Below are 19076 nucleotides of genomic sequence, written 5' to 3'. Positions count from 1 at the left end.
CCTTCCCTGACAGGTGCTGTTCCTGTGCTTCCCTCCATGAGCCACCTGCACACAAATCTCCATTGCAAAGTTTGTTTCCCAGAGAACCCGAATGATGACAACGCACATTTAGAGATAAGAAGGTAACCACCAGAAAAAAAACAGTTTACAAAGTTGAAAGTGGCTTTGTCTAGGGAGAGGAATAGGGCTGAGTTGAGCTGAGAGATTGTTGTCTGTACCCTTCTGTGCTCTTCTTTGTTTGTAACGTGCATGTATTACTTCCATAATTAATTTTTTCATTTAAAAATTTTTAAATGTTTAAAGAATTTGATGCTGTCATCCTCCTGTTTTAAACCCTTCCATCACTTCCCATTGCCCTTAAAATAATCCTTAGGAATCTTTAACAAGGCTTGCAAATCCCTCCCCATCTGGAACCTGCTGAGTTTCTGGTCCCATTTCTTACCTTCCTTCTCACTCTGTTACCTGCCTTTCTGGACTTCCAGTTTCTTGAATGCCTCTCTTCCTCATCTCCTGGCTCCAAACATGATGCTCCCTTTGTCTGGAATACTTTACTTTCTCTCCCGCCCCGCCCCGCACCTGGGTCACCCCTATTCCTCCATCAGGTTTCAGCTTAGATGTCACCCTGAGAAGGGTGAATTTCTCTAACCCCAGACTATATTAGGCCCCCCTCTATCACTCCCACAGCCCCTGTATTTCCTCTTTCTCAGCATCAATCTCCTGAAATAATCAGTTTAATGTCCACATTTCCTTTCATCCTCCACAAGGACTATCTTGTGACTGCTCTATTACTAGCACCCAGCACATACTACAGCATAGCAGATATCAAATATTTACTGAATCAATGAATTTCGCCAAAATGTTTTCCAGGGTCCCAGCTCTGTAATCTGTGACAACTTAAATAACCTCTCTGAACCTCAGTTTACTCAAGTATAAAATGGGGACAAAAATAATACCTACCTTAGAGGGTTGTTTTGAGGATTAAGTGAGATCTGTTGGTAAAGCCCTCAGCATGGTGCCTGGCACCCGGTAAGCATTTGATTGATGCATGCTCAAAAATTAAGAAAGGCTGTGTCCATTTGCACTCACATCAGCAGATTCTGAGACTGTCACTCTTTACCCTTTCCAACATTGAATATTGTGTTTTTAAATATTTTTGCAAATATTATAGGCAAAAAAGAATGGCATCTCATGGTTTTAAGTCAACATGTCTTTTCAAGCCAGCAGTTTTGCTAATAAAATGGCTGTGTCTTGCTGCCGCATGCCACATACGCCATAAAGAAAGCAGCTCTTTGGTGCTCCTCTCTCTTCCTGTCACAGCTTGTTTGGCGGGCAGGGGTTTCTGAGAAGGGAGCCCCCGACATGGGGGTTGCATTGTGCAAGGCCCAGACAACTAAACTGCAGGCATTTTTCATAGCACCTTCAAGTCTCGATCGTCCAATGGGAGGACGTGGGGCCCAACTCTCCCCAGCCAACCCAGGTGGCTGCCTCTGCCTCGAACGTTTCCCAGTGACGTAGAACCCTGCAGGCCCAGAGGCCCCTCCACACTTCCTGTGTAGGGCTCAGAAACCCGCCTCCCCTCCCAGCCTTAGGTGCCTGCTTCGGAAATTGGTGAGTCTCCCTCTTACAAAGCCTCTTTCTTCATCCCAGCATTGGGAGCAATGGCCCCAAGGTCCTCATCTCCATCAGGGGTTTTGAAAAAGTCCTCTGGCTTCTTTTTCAGAAGTTATAAGCCAACCGGCCTCCACCGTCTTAGGTAGAGTGAGTGTCTGGTGAGGGAAGGATGCAGTCGGGGAATCTCTGGAGAGTTCTGGGACTCTGCCTCTTATCAGGTGAGTAGGGTGGAATGAAAAGGGGGGTGTTTCTCCAGACCATGGAAGGCTCACAGCCTAACCTGGTGCTGCCCAGTGGTACCAAGGAACCTCATTTACTAGAAAATATAAAGTGTTTGTGCAATGTTAGCATAGGGAACCAGGGCTGGAGGCTAGTGTGTGCCCAGGAGACCTTTCAGAGAACAGCCAAAGGAAAGCAGTTGGGATGATCATATCTACTGAAAGCAAGGCGGTCTTTGTGCCTCTGAGAACAAGCTCATTCTGTCAGTGAACAACCAAGCCCTTAAGAACTAACACAGAAGAGATTAGAAGAGTTAACCTTCACTCTTTGTTGTGAGGAGACTAGATAGTTGAACCCAAACTCTGCACAGGGTATACAGCAAGCTTAGTATCTGAGACAATGAAACACCTCATAATTTTCAGGCTTCTTCAGTTGACCAAGAGCTTTCAATTACTTTAGTCCTTTTTGAAGCAAGGTGGACCATAAATTGATAAATAACCAAGAGCATTTCCATATCTCATGACAGACAAAGAAGATTCTTTTAAAGGTCGCCGTTTATTGAGTGTCAGATACCGTGTTAAAAAAGTCTTTACACGTGTTTACTAATTTAATCCTTACCTCCACCTTGGAAGGTAAACGTTATATGTATCCCCTATTTTACAGATGAAGAAACTAGTACTCAAAGGAGCTCAATAACTTGTTTAGAACCACACAGTTAGTAAGTGCTGAAGCTGACCTGGGAATTCAGGACTGCCTATGGGCCTGTGCTCTTAATGACAGCACAACATGAGGCCAGACAGCTCACAAGGGTTTTATTTCAGAGACCTAGAAACTGCTATCACAGCTGGGGCTCCCATCTCAGAGCTACAGCCATGGCTCCTCTACTTCCTGCTTCATCTTGGGTTTCTCAAGCTTGAATGTGCACACAAATCACAGGGGGATCTTGTTAAATTGCAACTCCTGCTTCAGTGAGTCTGGAGTGGGACTGCGATTCTGTCTTTCTAATAAGCTCTCTGGCTTATTCGTCTGCTACTGGTCCAGGAAACACATTTGGAGTGTCAAGGGGCAGAGTGTGACTCCTTCACGGAATTGGCTTAGAGGCCTATAGTACAAACTATGCTCTGCAGAGGGAGAGAGAGAGAGAGAGAGAATACCAAAGACCCAAGCACCTCTAGAGATTTGGCATCATGAGAATATGCCCAGTCTGCTCTGGTTAGGCAGGTGCGGGCAGGAGGCAGTTGGGAGGGGTGTCTCACCCAATATAGAGGCTGTTGATAAAAGAGGTACACATAAAACTTTAAGGCAGGATTTCCCTGGTGGTGCAGTGGTTAAGAATCCGCCTGCAGGGCTTCCCTGGTGGCATAGTGGTTGAGAGTCCGCCTGCCAATGCAGGGGACACGGGTTCGTGCCCCGGTCTGGGAAGACCCCACATGCCGCGGAGCGGCTGGGCCCATGAGCCATGGCCGCTGAGCCTGCGCGTCCAGAGCCTGTGCTCCACAACGGGAGAGGCCACAACAGTGAGAGGCCCACGTACCGCAAAAATAAAATAAAATAAAATAAAATAAAAGAATCCGCCTGCCAACGCAGGGGGCATGGGCTCGATCCCTGGTCTGGGAGGATCCCACATTCAGCGGAGCAACTAAGCCCATGTGCCACAACTACTGAGCCTGCACTCTAGAGCCCGCAAGCCACAACTACAGAGCCTGCGTGCCACAACTACTGAAGCCCGTGAACCTAGAGCCCGTGCTCCGCAACAAGAGAAGGCACCGCAATGAGAAGCCCACCCACTGCAACGGAGGGTAGCCCCCGCTCACCGCAACTAGAGCACTCCCACGCGCAGCAACAAAGACCCAATGCAGCCAAAAATAAAATTATTTCTTTTAAAAAAACAAAAACTTTAAGGCAATGTCAGGGAAACTGATTTTTATAAAGAATCCAAATTACTGCTAAGTGTGGGGACTCTGGAGGGCCCAGTGGAAATATGATGGGACTCTTCAATGCACAGGCTCTAGTTGATGAATAACTGGTTTCAAATATTTCCATCTCTTTCTCAAGTAGGAAACAAATGGAAAAACCGAACCATCAGACAAGCAGGAGTCAGAGATGGAACAAGAATCTCAGTCTTTGTACCTAACCCAGAGCTTGTTTTTCTTCCACAGTCAGAGATTTCTTTTCAAAATTGTGGCTGGGCTGCAAACTTCTTTTGCTGTTTCTCCAATCTCCCCAGATGTACCCTCAACATTTTCTAACTTCTGTTTGCCAAGTGTTGTGTGTTCATGTTTAACACTAGATGCTTTCTTCTTCTGTTTCATCCCGAATTGACCAGGAGCCCGTGGTCAGTACGCAGCAGTCTTTGTCACTTATCTGGGGTATAGGAATAACTGTGATCCAACAGTGGGTGGAAAGGACCTTAGATCTTCAGAAATGCGCAGACTAGGCCATAGAACTTTTTCTGCTTGGAATCTCAGGCACTCACAACATTTACTAACTCTTTTTTTCTTATTTATTTTCTAGTTGGCGCTTGGGCAGAAGAAGGTGAGATATGCTTTCTTTCCTTGTTATGAAATCAGCCCAGTGTGTTTTGTATTTATGAGTGGAGTTTTCACTAGACCTCCCACAGAGCTCCCACAGATACCAATAAAAGAGGTTTCTATCACTTTCTCCTTTGCCTTTTCTTCATAAATCTAGAGATAGTTCTAGCCAAGAAGAGGAATGAAACAGAGATCATAGGAAATAATGAGTCTTAACTATTCAAAAGAAAAAAATTGAGATAACTAAAAAAGTACAAACAGTTTTCATTTGTTTGCATTTCATATTTGATGGGAGATTTTTGTAGAGGGTTTGTGACTTGAATGCCTGCACAGAGATGCACTAAAAAGCCTCTGGGGCAGCATTTGAGTGCACTTTCAGAATTACATGTCCAAATACTTTGAATGTATGTGCATATGTGTTCATGTGTGCACATGCATATGAGTGTGCCTGCTCTGGACTTACTTTCTCAGTCATTGCAGAGAGGCAAGAATGTCCCAATATTGGAAGGCTTTCTATTCAGTCAGCTCCTCCAAACTGAGTGAACCAATTTTGTGTTTAAAGGCAGCCACTGGGCCAGTCTCCATTCCATTGCATTACACTGCCTAATTTGTAGTGTCCTTTGGATACTCTTTTTAATATATCATGGAGAATGTGTTAATGTTACATTATGGACAGATGGGATATGTCAAAAGCACTGATATGCTTCAGAATAACTCACCTATTCCACATGTTATTGGCCATTTAGGGTTGATTTTGTTTATCATTTAATTTATGCCCAAAACAGTTCTTCTTTCCCCAGCTTTATTGGAACATAGTTGACCTATAACATGGGGTGAGTTTAAGGCGTACAATGTAATGATTTCATAAATATATTTTTATATTTATATACCAAATATATATATTATATTCAAAATGATTACTTAGAACCCTTTTTTATAATTAGTTACCAGTTGTTTAATGTAGGATCCTAAACAGCTTTTCGTATACAGCCATGGAGAATTTGAATATCCATTGTTTTCTTTTTTTTTTAACATCTTTATTGGAGTATAATTGCTTTACAATGGTGTCTCAGTTTCTGCTTTATAACAAAGTGAATCAGTTATACATATACATATGTTCCCATATCTCCTCCCTCTTGTGTCTCCCTCCCTCCCACCCTCCCTATCCCACCCCTCTAGGTGGTCACAAACCACCGAGCTGATCTCCCTGTGCTATGCTGCTGCTTCCCACTAGCTAACACATATATATGGAATCTAAGAAAAAAAAAAGAAAAGGTCATGAAGAACCTAGGGGTAAGATGGGAATAAAGACACAGACCTACTAGAGAACGGACTTGAGGATATGGGGAGGGGGAAGGGTAAGTTGTGACAAAGTGAGAGTGTGGCATGGACATATATACACTACCAAACGTATCCATTGTTTTCTAAAGGTTGAGGAAAGAGTCCTAACCCATGGCAGCAGGGTCTGATCTTAGTAGCTGATAGGAGTATTGCTAGTAGTTTCTTATCATTTCCTTTTCAGCTTTTGAAGAAACTGGTAAGAGGATTTTCACTCTGTACGACTTCCTTTCAAACGTGGAACAGAATGGTCATAGAAGACAATCATAGTAATAAATGCTAAGAACCAGAACTATTAGAGGGAAAATACAATTATCTTTCAATGATATGTGCCTATGTTTGTTGCTAACTGTCAGGTCTGATTATAGCTGAGCGTGATGTGTATCCCTGAGCATCCATTCAGGAAAGAATACACATGTGGGTGTTGGAGCCACCACAAGTTTTTGTGTAAATCATGAATTCATTGAAAGCAGAGATGGCGTCTTATTTACCTGGCCAAGTGCCTGGCACGTAGTAGGTGCTCAGTGAATATTTTTTGAATGAATAAATGATCATACATGTGAATGCATCACTAGTTCCTTCCCCTCAAGAAGCTGATGATCTTGGGAATTCTCTGGCAGTCCAGTGGTTAGGACTCCATGCTTTCACTGCGGAGGGCCCAGTTTCAATCCCTTGTTGGGGAACTAAGATCCCTCAAGACAGGTGTTATGGTCATAAAAAAAAGAAAAAAAAAGCTGATGCTCTTATTTGAAAGACAAATAATTGATAATATAGTCTTTTGCATGTTATGGGTAGATACAGAATAAAATATAAAGAGAAGAGTGGTCAACTCTGCAGAGGATGGTTGGGAAAGCTCCCCCGAGGAAGTGATTCTTGAGCTGAATTTTAAAGGGGGTGAGCTTATATTTTAAGGAAGAATATCTCAGGCAGAGGAGAAGGCCATGTAGTGTGTGGTTAAGAGTCTAACTCTGAATCTAGACAGTCATATCTGAATCCTGGCTCAACTTCTTATTTGCTGAGTGTCTTTGGATAATATACTTAACTTCTCTGTGCCATAGCATCATTACATGTGAAATGGAAATAATAATGATACCTAGCTGATAGGGTTGTTATGAGGACTGAGTAATTTACTTAGAACATTATCTGACATATAGAAAGCAGGAGGTGGATTTTAGCTATCATTATATGGGAAGTATGCAGACTAATTAATATGCATTAAAGTTTATTGAGCATGTGTGTTCTATGTATTGCCCTTAATATTTTACCTGAATTTCCTCATATAACTCTCCTAACATCCCTATTCTACAGGTAAGAAAAACAAGGCTTAGAAAATAAATATCTAGTCCAATCAGAGAGAGAAATATAAATGCAGATTTAGCTGATGCTGAAGCTCATTTTTTTAATCATTATGAATGTGTATAAAATTTTTGTGAGCATAGACATCTAGGCCCTTGTATGAGAATGTGTTGGTCTGAGCTCTACTACTGCATTTGTGCCAAAAGGAGTTGTGAGCAATTTCCTTTACATTGCTTTTCCAAACAAACACACCAATCAGAGTGAAACTTCTATTTACTTCTAAATTATTATATCTATGATTTCTAGTTTAATATTTCTAAGAAATATCAGTGCTGAAAAATTATTCCCAAATCAAAATATTATAGACTATTGTCATTATACTCAACTCGCAATTATTAGCAGATAGATACACCCGGAGAATGACTTGTTTACATTCCGTATGATCTCAGCTGGAGGGCTGACTGAGCAACTGGGGCAGAACTCTGTTCTCTTCTCCATTAGCAGGACCCCCAGAAGGAAAGGAAGAAAGTAACTAACACTTTTCTTGAGAATCTGCTATGCACCATCCATTTTCACCTTCATAATCCATTTAATTCTCACGAATCCCCTGTGAAGTGGATGTTTTATCTCCATTTCCCAGGTGAAGAAACTGAAGCTCTGAGAAGTTAAATGATTTTCCCTTGGTCACACAGCCTAAAGCAGATCTTGGATTCAAACACAGCGCTACTGACTCAGCCCAGTGCTCTGTCCCCAATAGCACACTGTAGCAAAACACCCACAACGGAGAGAGGGCTGTCTCTGAGCACCACTCTCCACCCTTCCAGCTGTCATATACAGGCTCAAGCATAGCCTAGTGCCGCCCAGTGTCCCAGCCACAAGTTTTCCAGGAAATGAGGGTGCTCCCCAGCCCATTTCCCAGGGCAAAATTGCCTACTGTGGGGAATTTGGCTGGATCCCCAAATTATACTAGTGGATTTCAGTTGTCCACACCAATAGTTCTAACAAAAATAATTGAGAATTGATTGCACTCAGATATAATTTAAAATAAAGTCACATTTTATTAGAAGAACTATTTCCTTAAAATGTGCATAGTGGGCTTCCCTCGTGGCACAGTGGCTGAGAGTCTGCCTGTCGATGCAGGGGACACGGGTTTGTGCCCCGGTCTGGGAAGATCCCACATGCCACGGAGCGGCTGGGCCCGTGAGCCATGGCCGCTGAGCCTGTGCGTCGGGAGCCTGTGCTCCGCAACAGGAGAGGCCACAGCAGTGAGAGGCCCGTGTACCGCAAAAAAAAAAAAAAAAATGTGCATAGTGCTTCACATAATTTAAGGGCAATAACAGAAAAGTGGCATGGAATAAGAAGAAAGATATTTGATCTCTACTATGAGGGTTTCTGTTAGTTATAAGTAAGAACTTCTGAATAACGAAAAACACGTAAGCCCAAGAATCAGTGATTCAAACATATGAAGGTCTTTATCTCTGAGAAGACCCTTTCATATCTATCTCGAATATGGTTCTTGCTAATGCAAGAGAATAAGCTTGAAGACGACTGGAATTTTTCAGCTTTAGGATTTTAAGACTGAGCTCTAGTGGGTCTAAATCTAGAAGCACATGCTGGTATATTCTCAGTTTGATGTATCTGAGTTGTGTCTATGAGCATATCTCATAGAACAAGTACATACCTCACCTTCAAGACTTGGAGCTCCCTAAAGAACAGGCCCTCTTTGGGAATTCTTGGGGATAGTATCTAGTTCCACTTGAAATTTTTCACCTACAATTTAAACTTAAACCAAGGTTATTTTCTTACCATTCCTTCCTTTTTTCATTTTCAGATGAAGTTACACAAATACAAACACTGAAAAGTAAGTTTATCAGTCTTTTATATCTGCCCTATCTGATGATGCAAGTCAGTGGTTGGGAAGAAGGAATTGATTGAGAGAGATTAACCCCAAGAACTGAGGTCCTCCCAACCTCATATTTCTAACTCCCATTTTAGAAACGTTACAAATAAGGACTGCTATAGATTTTCTTTACTTCCCTCCTCCCCTTCCAAGTCCCCATGTCCATGCCTAAACTCTGAAGTCACCTTCAAAAGGTTCTCTAGGGCCCCTTCTCCTACATATCTCCCTAGCCAGCAGAGTTCCCTTTTGACAAGAAAATCTAAGATCTAGGATGTCAGAGGACTTTCTGCATTTGGTTGGTTCTTCTGCTACTAATTTGCCTTAAATCTTACTGGGTTCTCCCTTTAATTTCCCTTCTCTTTTCTCCAATCCCCCAGCATATAAAGTCTCCATCTCTGGAAACAGTGTAGAGCTGACATGCCCTGAGGATACTGTACCTGAGGAAATAATTTGGAGCAAAGATGATACAAGCATTTCCCATTATGAGAAGCTACTGTTACTGAAGGATTTTTCAGAAATAGAGAACAGCGGTTATTATACCTGCTCAAAGGACAAGAATCCTAAGCTCTATCTGAAAGCAAGAGGTAATATAGATCTTCAGAGCAGGCACTATTAGACTCTTTAGGGAGGTCCATTTCAAAAGGGCATTCTCAACATTTCCCCTAACCCAACTCATAGTCCCCTGGCATCTTTGTGCTTCTGCGACACTCAATCCGGGACTGTCTGGGGCCGCACAGCATCAGTGTTTTCTGAAATATAGATTAAACACCAATATGGGGCTGTCTGGGTAACCTCAGTCAGCTCTAGATCTGAAACTACAATGTCCCAAGAGACAAGATTGGGTCCTTTGCATTATATCATGTCCAGAATTACGGGACACCAATATTAGTTTATCTGATGCTTTATCCAGAGAGGAATTCTCCAGGATTTACAAAAAGGACTCAAAGCCACTCTACTAAAATGTCATAAACTAAGGCATATTAATAAGCATATTAATAGCTAACAATCATTGAGAGCTTATTAAGTTTTAAGCACTATACCAAATACTTGCCAGGGCTTTTCACACAATCCTCTTAACCATCATATGGGTTGAGTGCTACCTTACTCCCATTTTATAGATGAGGGAACAGAGGTTTTGTGAGTTGAACACACATTCCACAGCTTTCACAGCTAGTGAGTAGCATGGCTGGGACTTGAACCCAGGACTGTCTGACTGCAGAGCCTCTACCCATGAACACCACAGTTTGCTTGTTGTTATAAACGTGTTGAAAGGGGGCAGGGGGTGTCTGACCATGGCAGGCATGTGAGTATTAAAGGCAGAACGACCTTCATTTTTTCCTCCCTCATCTCCAGTGTCCTGTGTCTTCCTTTCTGGGTGATTTCTCTTCTTTTCTCCACACTCCCCACCCCACAGTGTGTGAGAACTGCGTGGAGGCGGATCTGAGGGTGGTGGCCACAGTCATCGTAGTGGACATCTGTGTCACTTTGGGCTTGCTGCTGCCGGTGTATTACTGCAGCAAGAGCAGAAAGCCCAGGGCCGTGCCTGTGACGAGAGGAGCGGGTGCTGGCAGCAGGCCCAGGGGTAAGACCATGGAGGAGATTCCCGCCAAGGGGGGATGCCCAGCCCAGGCCAGGATGGGCTGGCACGTCCAGGGCTATAGGTCAAGACAGCTTCTCTAGAACATTCACAGTGTGGCCAAGATCTTGACAGAGAGTGTCCCATTTCAGAGCACTCCTGTCCTCTCCACCCTTGAAAAATGCAAAAACGTTTACCACCAGGATGGGCTTCTTCAAGTGCCTGTCAGTGTTAAGGAGTAATCAGACTCCACCCCTCAATCTTTGCAGAGACTCTGGGACTTTAGTTCCTGCCTTTTCCTCGCCCTCCCGACTCCAACCTGTAGGAAAGGAAACAGTGGAAGGACCTTTAGCTGAGGTCACAAATGATAAGGACGGTGTGGGTCATTAGAGATGGGATGAAAGAAAGCAAAGAGAAAGGGCAGCTGAAATAGAAAAAAGAAGTAGAAGGGAGTTCGCCCTCCTTGATCTGGGTCTAATTCTCACAAGATTGGTGTTTCCTCATGGAAATGAATCCTTTTCCCTTCCCTCCTCTGCAGGACAAAACAGGGAGAGGCCACCACCTGTACCCAACCCAGACTATGAGGTAACAAGGGATAAAGTGGGGTGAGGGGTCTTTCTAGGAGAGAAGGGGACAGGTGAGACTGTCCATCTCGCCCATCAGACACTTCAAATCCCCTCAGGGCTCCAGGACAACCCACCATGTGCCCGCCTCTGCATCCATCATGGTAGAACGGGGCCATCTCAAAGGCTGCGGGGCTTCCACAACCACGGGTTGTAGGGGTGAGGAGCTGCTCCTATTTCTCTGGCTTCTTCGTTAGCTGGGCGACAGCCATGGGGAGTACCATGCACCCAGACTCTAACATGATAAACTCATGACTGATGTTCCACCGGCATGCACCTACCAGTTGTTGGAATATGAAAATATTTCACTGGTGAATAGCCCCAAGCTTCCTCCATCCTCCATCCCCAGCACTCACACTGCCAGGCATCACAGCCCCTCCCCCACTGGAGCACCTCTAGATTGGGCAACTGAAGAGTTACTGCCTGGCATAGCAGATAACCACCAGGATTGTTCTGATTGCTCGGTGTATGTGCACTACCAATTGTTAAATATTTTGAATATCACACCTGGACAAACTCAACAAATATTTATTGAGCACCAGTCAAGAGCGTGCTGTTCACTTTCGCATGAGTAACTTCATTTAATTCTGAGAAAAGCCCCGAGACTTGGGTCTTTAGTTTCCCATTTTTGAGATGGGAAAACTGAGGCTCACAGGTGACCAGATCAAATCTCTTACCAGTTGAGCCTGCCTCCTGACCCCTGGTCTAAGGTTCTTCAGAGGCCCTTCCTTCTCAAGAGTGACCTCCTCCCACCCTGCTGACCACCCCCTCTCTATTCCACCCCTAGCCCATCCGGAAAGGCCAGCGGGACCTGTACGCTGGCCTAAATCAGAGAGGCATCTGACAGCTCCTGAAGACACTGTCTCCCACTGACCCAGGTCTGGCTCCTCTCCAGGCCTGCTACTCCCTGTTCCCTGGGCAAACCTTGGACCGCACAGGAGAACTGTTCCTCTGCCCTGTGGGGAGCTCACACCCTCAGCCTTGTCCCCAGCGGCCCCCTTCCTGCCTTCTCTGCTGGCCCCCATCCAAGGATATTGCTGCCTCATTATCCTTTGAAACTTCATCACTACTCACCCCTCACACCTGGCCTGCCCTCTTATCAGGATATTTATTTCTGTTCTTCACACATCCCCATTCCTTCCTGCTCTGATGGCTGTTACTTCTCCCTTTGACTCCCTCCTTCTCCTGCATAGAAGTTGCCCCATCCCTAACTATTCCATCTACATTTCCCTGTTTCTAGTTCTCTCTTTGGCGACCCTCTGTGGGAATGGACTGGGTAAATGCTGGCAGAGGTCCTGCCCTGTTCACAGACTCTGGCCCAGAGCTAGTCCTGTGCCCCTTCCCTCCCTGTCTCCACAGCAGGCCCCTAGACGGTCATTTGCAGCTCCATGAATGTGCTAAGCTCCTTTTCAGCTGAGAGAGAAAAGAAATAAAGTGTATTTGGCTGAAAGAGTTGCTGTCCCTCTTTTCTGGGAGGCCCTCAGAGGCTGCCTCGTTTCCTAAGACAACACAGGTCCTCCCTTCCTCTGACTATATTCCTAGCTATGACCCCAAATGCCAATACTACCTGTTTTCACAGCTGAAACAGGCATTATCTGAAGCTGTCTTTGGAAAGGGCATCAGGGAATAAATCAAAAGAGAGAGAGAGCGAGTGAAAGGGAGGGAGGAAGGGAGGGAGGGAGGGAGGGAAGGAGGAAGGAAGGAAAAGAAAGAAAGGAGAGAGAGAGAAAGAAAGAAATGATCCTTTGCCTAACGTCTTTTGGAGAAAAACATCAAGGATGGCAGAGAGTGCCTAATGGGTCCCTGATGGAGTGGTCAGCTCAGAAAATGGGTGAGACAGAAACAGAGGCCTTAAAAGGTAGATGAAGGCAGCAGACAGAAGAGAGGAGGTGAAGGGGAGGCAGCGGACACACATTTCCTCGCTGCCTCGAAAAGGAAGCACCTCCGCGGAGCTGGAGCTGGGGAGGGGAGGGGAGGGGAGGGGAGGAGGTGCTGCCGGGCAGGACTGTGAGAGGCAGCAGCCTGCAGCCCGAGGGCTGTGGTTTAGCAGCCAGGATGTGGGCTGCACTCTGAGCGAGGGACATGGGTGCAGCGCAGCAGAGACTGGTGTTGTGGGAGGGTTTCTTTCCACTCACCCAAGGCACACACTCAGCTTGCAGAGAGAAGACACCAGAGCACTGAGGACCTCTCAGCCCAGCTCAAACCAGTGGGCTCTCCTTGCTCCCTCTCTGCACTCAGAAACCTCTCTGCTGACCCCAGGACTATTTAAGAGTGTGACCACGACTCACAAAAGCCCTTTGTGGTTAGCAGCCTCCACATACTGGACACACTCAGCCTTGGTCTTGTGGCTACAGTTTCTATTTGTTGGCCCCTGCTGAAGCTGCTTCTCTCCCCGTAAGCACTCAGCACTCAGGCTCAAAAGGAATCTCTGTGACGTTGACCGTCACTAGCTGCTGATCAGCAGCCTGGCCCAGGGGTGGCAGTTCTGTCCCAGGTATATTTGATGCTGCCCAGGCAAGGGAGGTATGGCTCAGTGTAATGAAAGCAATAATAGCTAACACTTAGGAAGCATTTACTCTGCTCTAGAAATTGTGTTTAGCACTTTACAAGCGTTATCTCATTTCATCCTATGATGACCAACCTACAAGGTAGATGTCCTTATTTTACAGATGAGAATAGGGGGCTGAAAGAGGTGAAGTCATTCACTCAAGGTGCACAGTTAGTCAGGGACAGAGCTGGAATTAGCCACCAAGGCTGTCCAACTCCAATGCTCTGAACAGCTACCCAGTGCTGACTGTGATCATTAGAAATGCTCTCCATTTTCCTGACTTAAAAACTCTGTATTGAATTGCTTAGGTATTCCTTCCATGAGTGCTTTTCTAATCACTCGTGTGACAGACCAGCACTGTGCTAAGTACTAAAAGGATACAAACAGTTCCTGTCTTCAAGGAGCTTACAGTTATATGAGTGGCCAAGTATGCAAAAAGTTAAACAGCGACAGAACCAATGTGAGTAAGCACAGAAGTGCTATAGATGGTGTTGTCAGTGTTCCCAGGAGGAACGGGGAGAGCTGAGGTGGTGGGCAAAAGCTCCATGGAGGAGGAGAGACTTGATCTGGGCCCTGAAGGGAAGGATGGAGAGAATTTGAAGTCAAAGGAGAAGGCACTCCACTCGCTGAAGATGAACTAGATATAACCAAAATAGCCCTTTAGCTATTAAATAAACTGAATTCAGAGTTGAAAACCTTTCCACAAAGAAAACTCTAGACCAAGATGGCTTCCTTGGTGAAATCTAGCAAACATTTAAGGAAGAAATAATACCAATTCTATACAAACCCTTTCAGAAAATTGAACTCATTCTATGAAGACCAAACTTATCACGCGCAATGCTTAATATTATGTGTCAGATTGGCTGAGCCACAGTACCCAGATATTTGGTCAAATGCATCTCATTGTGTTGTGAAGGTACTCTTTAGCTGAGGTTAACATTTATATCAGTCGACTTTGAGTAAAGCAGATTACCTTCTATAATGTGGGAGAGCCTCATCTAATCAGTAAAGGCCTTAAGAAAAAGCAGACTGAGGTCCTCTGGGGAAGAGGGCGCTCTCTCTGTCTCTAGACCTTCCTTTGGGCTCAACGTGTAACATCAACTGCAACTCTGTTGCTCTGAAGAACCCTGACTAACATACCCTGATATCAAAAAGCCAGACAAAGACATTACGAGAAAAGAAAGCTGCAGACCAATATCCCACGTGAATAGATGCAAAAATGCCTCAGGGGCTCCCCTGGTGGCGCAGCAGTTAAGAATCCGCCTGCCAATGCAGGGGACACGGGTTCGAGCCCTGGTCGTGGAAGATCCCAGATGCCACGGAGCAACTAAGCCCGTGCACTGCAACTACTGAGCCTGCGCTCCAGAACCCGCGAGCCACAACTACTGAGCCTGCATGCCTAGAACCCGTGCTCCGCAACAAGAGAAGCCACCGCAATGAGAAGCCCACGCACCACAACAAAGAGTGGCCCCCACTCGCCGCAACTAGAGAAAGTCCGTGCACAGCAATGAAGACCCAACACAGCCAAAAAAAAAAAATAAGCTTCACAAAATTTTAGCAAATTTAATCTAATAATATACACACACACAAAAAATACATAATGACCAAGTACAGTTTTTTTCAGGAATGCAGGATTGGTTTAACAGATCATGCCATCAATGTAATTTACCATATTAACAGACAAAAAAAGTAAAACCATATAATCATCTCAATGGATACAGAAGAAGCACTTGACAATCCTCAACAACTATTTTTGTTTAAAATTCTCAGCAAACTGGACAGAGAAGGGAATGACCTCAACCTGTTAGAGGGCATCTAAGAAAAACGTACAGCCTACGTCGTATTTAATGATGAAAAACAATGCTTTCCCCCTAAGATCACAAATAAGGCGGGACTTCCCTGGCGGTCCAGTGGTTAAGACTCCACGCTCCCAATGCAGGGGGCCTGGGTTCAATCCCTGGTCAGGGAACTAGATCCCACATGCCGCAACTAAGAGTTCACATGCCGCAACTAAAGATCCCATGTGCTGCAACTAAGAGCTGGCACAGCCAAATAAATAAATATTTAGAATGGACCCAGAACTTAAAAACAAACAAAAAAGACACAAATAAGGCAAGGCTGTCCTCTCTCCACTTCTACTCAACATTGTACTGGAGGTTCTAGCAGTGCAATGAGCCAAGAAACAGAAGTAAAACAGATCCAGATTGGAAATGGAAAAGCTGGAAATAAAAAACTGTCTTTATTCACAAACAACGTGATCAAATATATGGAGTATCCAATGGGATCTACAAAAAAAAAAGCTACTAGAATTAATAAATGGGTTTAGGAAGTTTTCAGGATAGAAGATCAATATACAAAAAGTAATTGTATTCCTATACAATTTCAAGGAACTACTGGAAATCAAAAATTTTTAAATAACATAAACAATATCATCAAAAATATAGTAAAACACTTAGGGATAAATCTGACAAAAGACGTGTTCATGGATTGGGAGACTCAATATCATTAGGATGTCAGTTCTCTCCAAACTGATCTATAAATTCAATGCAATTCTGATCAAAATCTCAGCAGGCATTTTGTAGTAACTGAGAAGGCAATTCATATGGGACTGCAAAGAACCTAGAATAGCCAGACTACTTTCTTTAAAAGTAGTATCCCAGCCATTCCACTCCTGAGTATTTATCCAATAGAGATAAGAGTGTATGTCCTTGTATATGAGTGTATGACTTATATAATGATTTATGTATGAATGTTCATAGCAACTTAATCTGTAATAGCCCAAACCAGGAAACACTCAAAAGACAATCAAGGGGCGAATGGATAAACAACTTGTGGTATATCCGTACAATGGAGTACTACTGAACATTAGAAAGGAATGAACTATTCATAGATGCAACGAGATGGATGAATCTCAAAATAATTATGCTGAGTGTAAGGAGCCAGACCAGAAAAGGGTACATATTATATTATTTCACTTATTTAAAACTCCAGAAAAAACGGAAACTAATCTATAATGACAGAAAGCCAATCAGTGGTTGCCTAGAGGATGAGAGGATAAGGAAGAGATTGCATGCAAAGGGGCACAAGGAAACTGTCCAGGGTATTGGGTAAGCTCATACTTATCAATCTTGGTGATGTTTCACAAGTGTATACATATGCCAAAACTTATCAAATTTTACACGTTAAATATATGCAGTTTATTCATGTCAGTTTACTTCAGTAAAGCTGTGTTTTAAAAGCACAAAAGAAAAGAGAGCTGAAGGGACCCAAGTTTCCAGAAGGGCTCAGGTGAAGGTCAATGTTTCTCATCCTTGGCTTCACATTAGAATCAACTTAGGCAGTTTGAAAAGTCCTAATGTTCCAACCCAGTATAATCAGCATCTCTGGGGGTGTCACCCAGGCATCAGTACTTTGAAAGCTCCCCAGGAGATTCCAATGTGCAGTAAATTTTGAGAACTGGTGAGCTGTAAAGGGGGACATAAGGGTATATGAGGAGCACAGGGTCAAAGGAAGTGTGCAGGGCATGGGAAGGACACAAGTATTGCTGCAATGTAAGCCGTGGAAGAGTTGCCCAAGATGGAGGGATCCAGTGTGAAAATTGGATCTAGGGCTAGGAGGACTGCAGCAGTAGGGTATAAAGGGTAGGAATGAATCATAACCATGAGTGAAGCATGTGTAAATTGGAAGTTCATTCTGTCTCTAACAAAGTTAGGGTCTGTGTGTATCTTGAGGAGATAGTGGGCAGAATCATCCAGATCTCTGGCTATGTGGTTGCTAATAATTTTCTCCTTTGGGAACCCTGGTCTAAGAAACTCCCACTCTTGGGGACTTTCCTGGTGGTCCAGTGGTTAAAACTTTGCCTTCCAATGCAGGGGGTGTGGGTTCGATCCCTGGTCGGGGAGCTAAGACCCCACATGCCTCACAGCCAAAAAAACAAAACATGAAACAGAAGCAATATTATAACAAATTCAATAAAGACTTAAAAAATGGTCCACATCAAAAAAATCTTTAAAAAACTTAAAAACGCCCATCTCTCATTAAACTGTTCTGAAGTTTATTGAATTACTCTTACACAGAGAAAAAAAAGAGGGGTTCCCACACATGGTAGACACGCATGGGCGGGCGTAAAGGACACAAAAAAGTAAGTGGCCTCAATTCTTCCTCTAAACCAGAGATTCTCTGAATTGAGGCTGCTTCAGAATCACCTGGGGACCCAAGAGTGTACCCAAGTGGGACCCAAGTGTGTATTTTTTAAATAAATCCCAAAGTTTCAGAACCACCACTAACCCAATGGCTAAAGATGCCATCTATTGAAAATATCCTAATTCCCCACCCAGTCTCAGACTCCAGCTTTCCAAGTGTGTGGAGGAGGACAGTATGCTTTAATTGATGAAGAGTTTCTGATGCCAGTTTACTATGCAGAAGGGAGGGGTGGGGCAGGGACAGGTTCTGAGGAAAGAAAATAGAATGGTACCTTCTATACAGGGGAAAAGGGTACTGAGGGGGCCTTGGCTGAGACCTCCTTGTAGGTAGTGGCTACCACTCCACAGGAGTCATAAAGCCAAGGCCAGCCCCTTAGCAGAAATGGGACTTTGTCACACACGCTCTCGGAGCCTTGATAAGAAGTGATCCTCAGGGCCTTTGATGTCTCTGCCACCTCCGCTCATGATGTCATGGAAACTTCTGAGTGGCTGTGTCCCTAAACACAGCAGCCCGCCCTCCACTGCGGTGAGGAAGTCAAAGCCGTAAAAGGTTTGTAACAGGGGACTGGAGCCAAGAGAGTGTGGTGGGGCTGATCCTGCACCCAGGGAGCCCACCAGGACAGAAACACCAGTGGGTCAAGATACGGTGGGAGACGGCCCATCACACGGTCCATGTGGGGCAGAGGAGGGAAGTGATGAAAGAAGGACACAGATGGGCAGGGAGGGCAAGGGCCCAGTCAAGTCAGGGCCACTCCCATGCCTTGTCCATGAGCCTTCAAAAGTCCAGGCGCCTGCTGAGTGAAGGAGGACAGCTTTCTTGGTTGAGCAAGGAGAGAAGGTCCAGTAGATAACCAATGAGGCTAGAAGCCACCAGCCTCAGGTTCACTTGTTCCGAGCCCAGTTCTCACCAAGATGACTGTACTGAGCATCATTCCGATCTCGAAGGGGCTAAGAGATGAGAAGGAGAAACAGTGAGGCAGTGTCAGAATTCTCCCAGGGAGAACCCCAGCAGACCCCAGAGATGAGAGCTCATTCCTGGCCTTTCCAGACCCCCCAGTGACGGATTCTCCACTAGGACCTTCACACACATACACATTAAACCTAGTATCAGGCTCTCCATCCCCACTCACTCCTCCCCCCATTCTCATCTTTTTCCCCTCAGGGCTCACCTGATAGAGCTGGTCATTCCCCAACAAAACTTGAGTGTCAGCAACTAGAAGAACCAGGGAAAG

At 44.7% G+C, this 19076-nt stretch overlaps 2 protein-coding genes across 3 annotated transcripts in view; one reads left to right on the top strand and one right to left on the bottom strand.

Moving 5' to 3' along the window:
- The first annotated feature begins 1780 nt into the window (after window positions 1-1780).
- Window positions 1781-11938, top strand: CD3E (CD3 epsilon subunit of T-cell receptor complex). Its single transcript, XM_007456321.1, has 8 exons — window positions 1781-1829; window positions 4345-4365; window positions 5884-5898; window positions 8827-8856; window positions 9273-9479; window positions 10310-10477; window positions 11010-11056; window positions 11882-11938. The coding sequence occupies exons 1-8, from the start codon at window positions 1781-1783 to the stop codon at window positions 11936-11938; spliced, it is 594 nt and encodes a 197-aa protein (XP_007456383.1).
- Window positions 11939-18726: 6788 nt separating this feature from the next.
- The window catches only part of CD3D (CD3 delta subunit of T-cell receptor complex), a 3151-nt gene continuing 2801 nt past the window's right edge, over window positions 18727-19076 (bottom strand). For both annotated transcript variants that reach the window (XM_007456319.1, XM_007456320.1), the window contains 2 exons: window positions 19014-19057; window positions 18727-18792 (listed from right to left, as the gene is read on the bottom strand). In XM_007456319.1, coding sequence (XP_007456381.1) covers window positions 18727-18792; window positions 19014-19057 — 110 coding nt within the window. The remainder of the gene's footprint in view (window positions 18793-19013; window positions 19058-19076) is intronic.

This window comes from Lipotes vexillifer, unplaced genomic scaffold (assembly GCF_000442215.2).
Source record: "Lipotes vexillifer unplaced genomic scaffold, Lipotes_vexillifer_v1.1 scaffold753, whole genome shotgun sequence".
Classification (NCBI taxonomy): domain Eukaryota; kingdom Metazoa; phylum Chordata; class Mammalia; order Artiodactyla; family Lipotidae; genus Lipotes; species Lipotes vexillifer.
The sequence above is the reverse complement of the archived record's forward strand: the minus strand, read 5'-3'. Positions and strand labels throughout refer to the sequence as shown.

Bases quoted from the DNA above. Each gene is read 5' to 3' on its own strand.
- CD3E (XM_007456321.1), top strand. From the start codon at position 1,781: ATGCAGTCGGGGAATCTCTGGAGAGTTCTGGGACTCTGCCTCTTATCA. The intron at 1,830-4,344 runs GTGAGTAGGGTG...TTTATTTTCTAG, and splicing joins GGGACTCTGCCTCTTATCAG to TTGGCGCTTGGGCAGAAGAA. The intron at 10,478-11,009 runs GTAAGACCATGG...CCTCCTCTGCAG, and splicing joins TGCTGGCAGCAGGCCCAGGG to GACAAAACAGGGAGAGGCCA.